Genomic DNA, 11,704 nt, shown 5'->3' with positions numbered 1-11,704 from the left:
TAAACTAATTTAAAATTTAAGTTTGGGGGAGGGGAGAAAATTTTTAAAACTAAACCTTATTTGTTCTGAGTAAAATATATTTTAAAAAATTACTTTAATATAACATGTGGTATGTTGAGATAGCTTGAGATAACTATATTTTTGAGTTTATAAATACTACAATAAACTTAAGTAAATTTTTTTAATAATAAGATTAATTCTGGATTTGAAATATTTAGTATAAGAGCATAAATTTTGTTTTTACTATTTAAAATAAAGAAAATTGTATTTTGGGAATGTTAAAGATCTTGAATTTTTATTTGAAAAGAAAGAATTGAGACTTTATGAAAAATCTTTTTTAAGTCTAATACACATTTAATCAAGTAACGAAATTTAAAAAGTTTTTAACTTTAGGAAAAGGATGGCAGAGTTCAAAATCATTAAAGACTATCCAAATATATTAATCCTCACATGACATAAAAAGAAAAAAAAAAGAGAAATGATTAAAAAAGATCCTGAGAAAAAGGAAAAGAAAAATAAAAAGAAAAGAAAGCAAAAAATAAAAATAAATGGAAGAAGCTTGAGGAGATGCCTAATAAAAAATTGGCTTTACTTAAATCATCTTAAGGAAAAAGGACTTAATTACATGTCTAAGCTTATTTATGAAGTATTAGCATCCTTACTAGTAAAGTTCTCATGATATTCTTTTTCATGTAATTTTTCTAAGTATTTTTAATATGACAAATTACAATTATTCTTGAAATAAATAGAAAATCAGAATTCTTAAACTTGGCTACTAAATATTTTTACATTCTAGTTTTAACCTATGTTATTAAAAATCTTTCTAATGTTTCATTAATGCATTTATAAAACAAAAACTATAGAAATCTTCAAGTAAAACTCACTTCCATAAGTGATATATATATATATATATATATATATATATTATGTGATATGAAAGATTTAAGTTGTTTTAATGGAACAAATAAAGCAGGTGTTAGATTGCAAATTCATAGGAATTGGGCGATATTTATGTAAATGCCCCAAAAAAAAATTGTCTGATTTCATCTATAATGGCTGGGTTCAAACTACTTATGGCATCTGAAAGCTGTTGTGATAAATCTCCTTCAGTTATAATTATAGCTTGCAACGCCAGCGGTTGCAGTGGGAAACAGGAAGAAAGATAGCTCCGACAATGCGAGGAGTAAATGTAAATAAGGATTAAGAAGGGATAATCAAGCTATAATGGAGATTAGGAATTACGTTAACAATGATAAGATTGTTTTTTCTGTGTTTAAATCTTACAAAAGGAATTGAGTGCTGTGCATGTAAATGCCCCTATTTGTTTTTATCAATCCGACTAATAAAAATGATCAAGATTAGAACTATATTACTCATAGAAAAACTAACCGATTCCCCAATCAAATTGCTGTTTATGGTCAATTTTGTGCGAAAATGCTTTTGAATTTGAACAGAACCAGACAAATGACAGATTTATGATTGAATCGGCTGGTTCCATATGTTCTTAAAGTGACTAAAAGTGCATCTTCAGATATTCTTCAAGTACGGGCCATCATTTGTTGCATCGTTGAGATATATACAACAAAAATGTTATACGTCACTACGGCGCATTGATACATATTCAAGAATTATGAAGGCTAACGTGTATGCAAGAATAACATGGCTAGATATTACATAGAAAGTTTATAGCCTAAATATGTAACTTGATGGTCAACAAAAATGAATTAAAGTAGAAGATTTATAAAGTCACAGCTAAGGTATTAAGTTAAATCTAAGATGACGATTTGGATTAAGGCGGTAAACGAGCCAAGTTTGAGTGAGCTCAGGCTTGATTCATGTTTGACTTGTTCGAAGTTAGCTTGTGTTCGAAATTGCTCGTAAACGATGTGTTCGTATCCGACTTTATTTACATATTCTTGGTCGTCTTCGGCTCGAAATTGACTCTTTTAAATTAATTAGAACAATAGATGTAGAATATTGGATTCGAACCAATACCATTCTTATGAAACAAAAAACGCAGACCCATATGATCACAATTGTTGTGGTGATTTAAACTTAGATATAAATATATATAATATATTATTATATAAATAACATATATAATTACCTTATTTCAATCTAAAAAGAGTTGAGCATGATTTAACAAAAGGTCGTTTGTATTTAGCTTGCTTAGTTAACAAGAGATTCAAACACAAGTTATTTAACAAGCTGTTCTTGAACAATGAGCCGTGATCTGTTGGTAGAGCAGTCTCTTTAAAGGTAGTAAGTCTCCCCAGGTCACGGGTTCGAATCCCTCAGTGTGTAGGAATTGGTACTCGAATATTTAACACAAATAGAGATAGTCGGGGCTCGTTTAATAGCCTCAGACCATTCCTTATATATATATAAGATTTGAATAAGTCGCTCCACATTAGACTCCTCGGTCAGTTGAAATAAGAACTATTCTAACCAAACATTCTGAGATACTATATTTTAATCAGTCACCACGAGTTTTAGCAGTATTAAGCTAATACATCATGCAAAAAATGCACAATAAATTTAGGAGCAACGTCTCACAGCCATAAGGCCTATGTACTTTGATATTTATCAGACAGTTGGCTAATCTTACGCCCTTTCAGACTATATAGTTTGAAAAAATGTTTAAAATTTATTTACATCATACTAAAGATACGTTCATCAGTAATTTATTTACTTTGGTATCGCTTTTACAATAAGAATTCTAGACATAAATGCAAGAGAAAAAGCATCATATAAACACAGATCGAGAATCAGACTGCAAACCTTGGAGATTCCCGGCGGAAAATATGCTTAATCCTCACCTGAACCACTCCACAGACCCTCTGCACCTCTCCAGCAAGCTTCGCCAGCTGCTCGATTCCCATCTTCTTCTCCGATACCACCACCAAATCCGCCCCCCCCCCCCCCCCCCGCCGCTAAAGTCGTCTCTCTCCAAAGTCTCTCGAATTCCTCTAAAACATCTGCAACCTCCCGCACCCCTCTCTTCTTCGCAACCACCATCCTCACCAGCGCCACCAACCGCCGATCGAACCCCCCGCGATCAACCGTAGCCCGCACCGCCTCCGCTCGCTCCTCATCTGCGATGGAGGAGTCGGCAATGATTGAAACGATGGATGACGCCAGACGATGTACGTCGCGAGCAATGGCGGCTAGGGCTACGGCTCCGCCGCGTTTGGAAATGTCGAAGAGGGCGGCGGCGTAGCCGGTGGATGCGCGATGGTGAGTCCGTCCGGTGAGGGTGGTGGAAGGTGGAGATGGGGTTGAGAAGAAGGGGAACAGAGAGAGGGGTTTTGAAGAAGCAGAGAGGGAGAAGGGGGAATTAGGTTTGGGGGAAGAAAGATTTGGGAATGAAGAAGAAGGAGGAGGTGGTTTGAGGAGGTGTGGGGTTTCGCGATGATTTGAAGGAAGGAAGAGAGCGGAGACTGGAGATGCGAGAACGTCCATTGAAAGAGTGAGAGAGGAGTGGAGGAGGATACTTGGGTTTGGATGGAGGGATAAGGCCATATTTATAGCTTGAAGAAGAGGGGGAGAGATGCGTGGCTTGCAGCCGCCCGAAGCTTGGAATTTCATTAGTGAATCAAAAGAATACGATGTCAGTGTCGAATATCAAAAACTTGAGTCATGCAGCGTATAAATGGGTGAAATATTTGCGTACATAAGATGTACGCAGCGCTGCGTACATCAGAGGTTATTCTGGAGGTACAGGGGAGTTATATTCGGGTTATACCGGAGGTTACAAGGGGTATAATCCAGATAAAACCCCATTGTACCCCCTGAATAACCCCTGATGTACGCAGCGCTGCGTACATCTTATGTACGCAAATATTTCTCCATACTGGGGGCAGCTTTTGTGTTTCAGATAAGAGTTTATTCTAAAACATGACCTCCAAGGTCGACTGCGGGGTCGACCTGCATTTAACATAAAAAACATAAACGCGGCAGGCAGCGTTTTCAAAAACGTGCAAACCAAACGGTTAGACGGCGTTTTCAAAAATACCGCCGCACTTATAAACTGCCCCAAACAGGCCCTGAAGGACAAAGTTGATTGAGCCCATCGAGAATGCTAAAAGAATCCATCATAGCTCTCCTAAACAACTAAACCAACACTTGAACCTGAGAATACCTCCATGACCCTAAGAGTCGTCTAGTTGAATCTAGGCTCACCAGGCATAGCAAAAGCAACTTCTAGAAGAGATTCAGCTACACTCAAGACAATTTAAAGATTTAGGTTAGGAGAAGAACTTATATACAAACGACAACTCGAGTGAGAGTTTTTTCTTGGTTAAGGAGAATGCATATAGTTTTTTAAATTATTTTCTTGAGTAGTTTTTAAGTTATGAGATGTAAATATTCAATAAATAAAAAATTAAATTATTTTTGTCTCAAATTGTGTGTCTGATTTTTATTTTTTTATTTATTAGGCAGGTGACTTCATCTTTTTTGAGGAGGTTTGACTTCCAAGCCTACCCTATAAGTAGGGCTCAGTTTATGAAATTTGCAGGTGATCATTTTATAATCTTTTCTTTTGTCGGTTCTCTCAACTTTCTCATGGTGCTCAAATATTCTAAAGAGCTTATTGATATCGTTTCAGCCTAGAAAACTTTTATCTTGTCGGCTCGCCAGGTGGAGAGTCTTTTAGGTTCTTGCATTTACAAAAATATCATGATGTTGAGGTCGATCAGAAGTAACGCTCAGTGACTGAAATTTATTATAGTGACTTAGTTTTTTTAAATAGATCAACTCAAATGTGGGCTTTGATTGTCGTTTTGTCGAGAGTTGCAGGTGATCCTTAACCAATTTGTCGTCATTCTTGCACAAGTGATTTCGAACTCCATTGATGCCGCAATGACTTTTGTGGCCTTTCTTTGGCAATTTTGCATCACATGATCGGTCGACCTTTTCTCTTACTTTTAACTTTAAGATCAGTCGAGACGGCTACTCCATGTTCTCCATGGGTACAAACCTTCACCTCATGGGAGTAGAAAACAAAATCAAAGACCGAAAGAGGAAGTTCTTGGTAGGCTCTTATCAAGGAGAATGGTGGTTGGCGTTCGAACTGTCGCGTGCTCCCCGAAAAAGATGAAGCAACTACCCAACTTCTTGTGAGATTATAGGCATATTATCGAGGGCCAAGAGTTGTTGCTGCTCCAGTACCTGAATGCTGATGTTTTGAACATGTCCCCGTAGAGTGGGAAATTGAGCACCATGATTGACAGATTATGAGAAGCCTCTGATGCCGTGAGGCCAAGCAAAGGTCGCAGAGGTTAGAGGCTACTATCAAGGTGGCTGAGAAGAAACTGAGGGCAAAAGTTGCCCAATCATAGTCGGTTGCTGCCACCTGCTCGCAGCCATTGCTAATTCCCTCTCATGCTGGAGTAACAGGTAATTTGTTCATTTTCTACCATCAAAATAACTTAACTAAATTCATTTTTGGAGAGTAAAGATTGACCGTGTGGTTTTTTCGACTGATTCAGGAGCCTCTGGAGTTCATCAGGAAGAATCCATCTAAAGAATCTCATTTTCTTCCAGAGAGGAGGTTGACCTTGATCGATGATGATAAAGAAACCTGACCGCTGAACATCTCCTATATAGACACTTAGTCAAGAGGTGAGGTGGGTCACCCCTTGCTCATGCAGTTGGATTCGGGTTCAGAGGTTGATGGCGATGTTGATATTGATGATGAGACGTAGTCTGATCAATTATAGGGTGATACTCTGCACTGAGAGGCGAAGACCCTCATTGAAGATGTATCTTTGCCCCCTCCCCCTTGACAGAAATGAAAGGTTCTCCCCTTGGTGGGTTTCATCCATGGGTAAGAGCTCTAATGTTTGGTCAAGTTTTGCAAGATGTTTTTCCCTAGTGACATTGAGAGAGACTGGTATATGGATAAGCTAGTGGCAATGAACTACCTCTGGCTCTTAGCAGAGGTCATTCGATCTGACTCCTTTGAGCAACAACTGAAGAGTTTGAAGGGAGTGGACTTCAACTAGACCAGGAACTAATTACATTTAATGACATAGTCAGCTACGCACTACTGAACCAAAGGTCATTGTTGAAGGGAAGATAAGAAGGTGACCGCCGAGAAGCTGATGATCAAAGTGATCGCCTAATGGAGGGAGGTTGAGAAAAGAGCCATCCAAACAGAGAAGCTATTAAAGTTCCACACCGAGAGTCAGATAAAGAAAAATAAGGAATACAAAGAAACCATCACAACCTAGAGGAGGAGAACAAAAAGCTAAAGATGGTGAGCAAGTTAGAGGTCTCTCCCAACAGCTTCGGGTAGGCATATCCTTGACCGCCCGTAGTTTAGTAAAAGAGGGTCGATTGACCCAAAGTGGCCAACCTAGAGCAGTTGTCCAACATTCTTTCTAACCCGACATAATACAATGAGAAATATATCGGAGCGGGCGGAGGAGATGTTAGTGTTGGCCGGTTGACTACTCTTTTGTTTCTTTCTTTCTATTTTTTTTGTTTGATCCTGTAAAACTTAAAAAAGATTTTTAATTGTTTTGAGTGGTCTCGACCGACATTTATTGTAAAGGGGTCGACAAAATGAAACTTGTAAAAATTTTTCATATCAAATGAAGGAATTATTTTGGTTCTTTTACATGTTGTTTTTAACTTATGTTCCTTTTTATTTTCCTTTATTTTCCTTTTACATGTTGTTTGTTAGAAGCATGACAACCAACAAAATATTTGGATGCGATATTATTACCATATATGGTTTATGTTGTCTACTCAATCCATAACTTACCCTTTTCTCCCACCCCCTTCACTAGACTAAGCAAGTGCCTTGGTCGGCCCATACATTTTGCTAGGTGGGGATTTTGTTGCTATCTTCATGGGGTAACCAATGAAACTTGTCGCCATAGTGAATTACACACTACTCAGTGCAAATCTTGTCGCTAAGAAGTAGAGAACCACCTTTGGGACTATGCGTTTGCCAAGCTAGAGAGTAGAAATTCTAGTGATTGGCAATGAGCCGACCTTTTTGAGTTTTCTATCAATTGGATATCTTATGTCGTTGTTGGATTTTAGGTCGTTATTTTGTCGATCATACATCTTGTGTCATTGTCAGATTTTATATGGTTATTTTACCGATTAGACATCTTATGTTATCGGATTTTAGATGGTTGTTTTACTAGTCTGACATCACGTGTCATTGTTGATTTTATCCTGTCATCGGTTCCCTAAGTGTAGTATAGCTCAAAGTCACCGGGGATCACGAGTTCCCCGAGTGCTTAACCATACTTGAAAATTTTGCATAAAATCTTAGTTGAATAATATTTTTATTATTTTCTCTCAATAAATATTACAAGTATATGTAGTGAAACCATCTTGATTGATTTTTTGGCTATAATGAATATTTTGTAAGGAAAAAACGATTTTACATTGTCTCCACTCCAAGTTTATAAGACTCCCTTCCTGGTGTATATCTTTAGTTTGTAGACTCCTGACACTACTCGTCAGTCGATGATGAATGCACCCATTTAGGTTTGGTCGAGTTTGTCGATCTTATGGCCTTGTGCGGTTGGACTGACTTTCCTTAAGACAAGGTCCCCTGAGCTGAAGATTTTCTCCTTAACGAGCTAATTGTAGTAGTTTTCGGTGCGCTTTTTAATTTCTTCCCGTCAAGGCCAATAGTGTTTGACTCTTCTCTGTTAAGTCGAGTGTTAGTGCCACGCCTGTCTGCCTTCTGCTATTCTACTACTGGTTGTGGAGGTTGTACTTGACCTGCAACATGACCTCCATCCCATGCGACAACATGTAAGGAGTTTGACCGGTCGTCGTCGATGGAGTGGTCTGGATGGCCCATAAAGTTGACAGAAGCAAGTTTGCCCGACTATCTTTTGCTCCTTCTAGTTTCTTTCTTAATAAGTTTAAATGATCTTATTAGTAGCTTTAGCTTGGGCATTTGTTTGAGAATGGTTTACAGGGCTATTCTTTTACTGATGCCTTGGCTTTGATAGAAGCCTTTTGCTCTCTGATCAACAAACTATATCCCATTGTCGGTGACGAGTACTATCAGAGGCCTATTGACAAAATAATTTCTGTCAAGATGAAGTTTCAGATGACTTTGTTGTAATTTGAGCAAGCGTATTGGCTTCAATTCACTTCAAAATGTAGTCCACAGTGACTAGGAGGAATTTGCACAAAGGTGGAAAATGGCTCGAGTATGCTAAGTCCTTATACAATGAGGGGCCAAAGACTAATAATCAACTGCAACTTGTGAGCCGGCTGGTGTTGCAAGGGGTATACTTTGGCACTGCTCACATCTCTTATAAAATTCTTTCACATCCTTCAAGGGTGTGGACCTAAAATAACCCTGTCACTGAATTTTGTGTGTCAATGTCCTCCCTTCGAAGTGAGGCCCGCACTCTCCAGAATGTACTTCTCTTAGGATGTCTTCAGCTTCATTTTGCTTGACACTCCTTAAATAGATTGAGGTCGTGAATTTTCTAAAAAGGGTCCTACCAATCATGAGGTACTGCGCGGACTTAAATTTAAATCTCATTAGATAAGTGATTTCTTCAACAAATTTTTTTGGTTTCTACGCATAAGGCGTAAGGGTTTACTTAGCTCTTTGTTCCTTCAAATTGTACTTCCATCATCTTATGTTCCTCAATAGTTGGCAGAACAAACTTCTGGGGGTCCCTTCCCCCAAGTGAATGCATCTAGATAGGAGATCATCAACTTGATTATCCTCCTGACTGACATGTTAAATTTTAAAGTTGTTGAATTTCTAAATTTCCATTTTAACTTTGCTGAGGTATTTTTTCATCGTTTCATCTCTAGTTTACTCCATATTCACTTGGTTCACCACCAGCTGCAAATCATATTTTACTATGAGGTGTCGAATGCATATTTCATAAGCCAAACACAAGTAAACTATTAAAGCTTTGAACTCAGCCTGATTATTAGTAACTCCAAATTTGAGACAACTTAATGGTAGAAGTATTCTCTACTGGGATTACTTAGCACCAGTCTAAATCTAGCTCCTGCATGGCTAGAGGCCCCAGTGATGTGAAAAACCTATGTTTGGTTACCGATGTCAACCTCATCATATCTAGGTTGTGTGGATGTGGTGGTATGTGGTTTGGATGTGGTGGTGTGGTGTGCAGGTGGTGATGATAGTGCTGGTGATGAGGCAAGGTGATGTGTAGATAGATATGGTGGCTGTGGTTGTGATGTTATGATGGTGTTACAGATGTTACTGTTTTTTTTTTTTTTAATCTCCCTTGAACTTATGTTGTCTAGTTCTTTATATGCTAATTTTCATAATGGTCATATGATTTTTTAGGCATGTGAAAATTATGGTGTTGTTGGTGATACTGAAATATGGAGCTCTATTCTCTATTTGGTGATGCCAAGATATGGTGCTCTGGTTAGTGGTCGAGGTGATTTTGTGGTTGATTTTTTGATTATGTTATTGGTGGTGTTTGATGTGTTATGTTGTTGGTGTGCTATGATTTTGGTGGTATTTAGTTTGGTGTGAAAATGTGGTTTTGATCATGTGGTGGTAGGTGATGTGGATGTGGTGGTGTGGTGTGATGTGTTATTGATGTTATTTGTGGGTGGTGTAGAGGTGATAGTGTGGTGCGGAGGTGGTGTTTTGGTGTGCTCCTGGCGTTGGTGTTTTGGTGACATGGTGGTGGTGTGCTATTGATGTTGGTGGTAGGTAGTGTAGAGGCGATGGTGTGGTTTGGTGTGCTATGGATGTTGGTTGTAGGTGGTGTGGAGGTGTTGTTGTCTAGTATGGAGGTGGTGGTGTGGTGCTGGTGTTTGTGTTTTGGTGATATGATGGTGGTGTGTGGCTTGAAGAAGGTGGTGTGGTGTTGGTGTTGGTGTTTTGGTGATATAGTGGTGGTGTGTTATCGATGTTGGTGGAAGGTGGTGTGGTGTTGGTGTTTAGGTGATATGGTGGTGGTGTGTTGTTGATGTTGATGGTAGGTGTTGTGGAGGTAGTGGTGTGTGGTTTGGAGATGGAGGTGTGTTGTTGGTGTTGGCGTTTTAGTAATATAGTGGTGATGTGTTATTGATGTTGATGGTAGGTGGTGTGGTGGTGGTGGTGGCGTGGTGTGTTAGGTTTGGAGTTGGTGGTGTGTGGTGTGGATGTAATGGTGTGGTGTGGAGGTGGTGATGATAATGATGGTGATGAGGTGGTGTCATGTGTTTATAGATATAGTGGTGGTGGTGGTGATGCGGTGGTGGTGTTGTAGAAATCTCTGTTTTTATTTTTTTTAATCTCTCATGCATTTATGTTGTTTAGTTCTTTGCATGTTATTTTTTGTAGTGGGTAAGACAAAAGAAATCGGTTTGACAGCTGCATGGGATAAAGAGATGACATTGATATTTTGTGACCTCTATGTCAAAGGAGTTTAGTTGGGAAACATACCAACCACCTATTTTAACAAAAAATGTTGGCATAAAATGATAAAAAAATTTAAGGAAAGCACATGAAAAGATTATAATATAATGCAATTTAAAATGATATTATCATATTATCAATCAGTATTTTAATAATCATTTTTTAATATTGGTTATTGTATTACTGTTTAGTGAGATATCCATTTTTATTTTGTAATGTTGGAACTCGATATTTATTTTTTAAGTATGGATTGTGCTAGCAAGATTAATTTTGTTATAAACGACATTATGGTACAGAAGCAAAATGTCATCTGTTTAGAAATAGTTGAAACACAACTATTTCAAAACTGTAAAAAACAAACAGATAGTCAGTTTATCCATAATAGTTTTCAACAACAGTTGTTACGCAACTTTTAAATAAGCTGCAGCTGCCTCAAACAGACCCTCCTTAAATCTATTTATAGAGTCTGGGAATGCTTCCTCTGCAAATAAGAAATTCAGATCACTCGATCGAATAACCCAAAGAAATTCTCATGATCAAACGACATTTTATGGACATTTAAGTGCCTTCATGATGTCAAAATTGAGCGATTTTGGGCTCATTGGATTCGTCTCACCAAGTTGCTCGAGTTGAATTTGTTATATTTGGAATCCATTTGACCAATTAGTTGCCCAAAACTTTTAAAATTAGTTTAACGACTTCATCCGATCTTCATATGACTTGGTTTAAGATAATTTTGGTGTCTTAGACTTGTATCGTAGAGTCGGTCAATTTGGTTGTAAGTTTGCTAAAATTAAATTTATGAATGATTTTTAATTTGAGTTTAAATGTTTTTTTGCTTCAAAAATATCTTGAGATTCATGTCAAATCGCAAAATTTGCTAATAGCATATCGTATACATCTTCACAGGTTGTAGTTTACATACAAGCCATCTAATTCTAATATGATTACAAAATATTGTACGGTCTTCATAATACCAGTTTCTGAATGTTTGTAGAACCTGAAAAATACCACTATATTAGGGCTTCTATAGGATCAATTTATTTTTATTTTTATTCTTTAAATATATTTTCTTAGTGTGTTTCTACATGTTTTTATTTTTTATTTTTTTTACTTTTAAAAATAAATAAACATATTTCTAAAAACATTCAAAATAACTTTTAGGTGTATTGAGTGTTTTCAAAAACAATTATATCTTAATCATACCAAACATTATTTCAGATCAAAACATAACAAAAATAAATAAATAAATATTATCCCAAACACCCCTTTAATTTTTAAAATGTGAAATAAACCTTTTCAAGATATTCTATATAT

The 11,704-nt window shown here is 37.4% G+C and overlaps 1 protein-coding gene across 1 annotated transcript; it reads right to left on the bottom strand.

The window, feature by feature from the left end:
- Positions 1-2,808: 2,808 nt before the first annotated feature.
- On the bottom strand, positions 2,809-3,543 carry LOC110038274. The gene has a single exon (XM_020743059.1). The coding sequence runs from the start codon at positions 3,520-3,522 to the stop codon at positions 2,809-2,811; it is 714 nt and encodes a 237-aa protein (XP_020598718.1). The 5' UTR covers positions 3,523-3,543.
- Positions 3,544-11,704: the final 8,161 nt, after the last annotated feature.

This window comes from Phalaenopsis equestris, unplaced genomic scaffold, assembly GCF_001263595.1.
Source record: "Phalaenopsis equestris unplaced genomic scaffold, ASM126359v1 Scaffold232356, whole genome shotgun sequence".
NCBI classification, from domain to species: Eukaryota; Viridiplantae; Streptophyta; class Magnoliopsida; order Asparagales; family Orchidaceae; genus Phalaenopsis; species Phalaenopsis equestris.
Note: the sequence above shows the minus strand (reverse complement) of the source record. Positions and strands in the feature narration are given on the sequence as shown.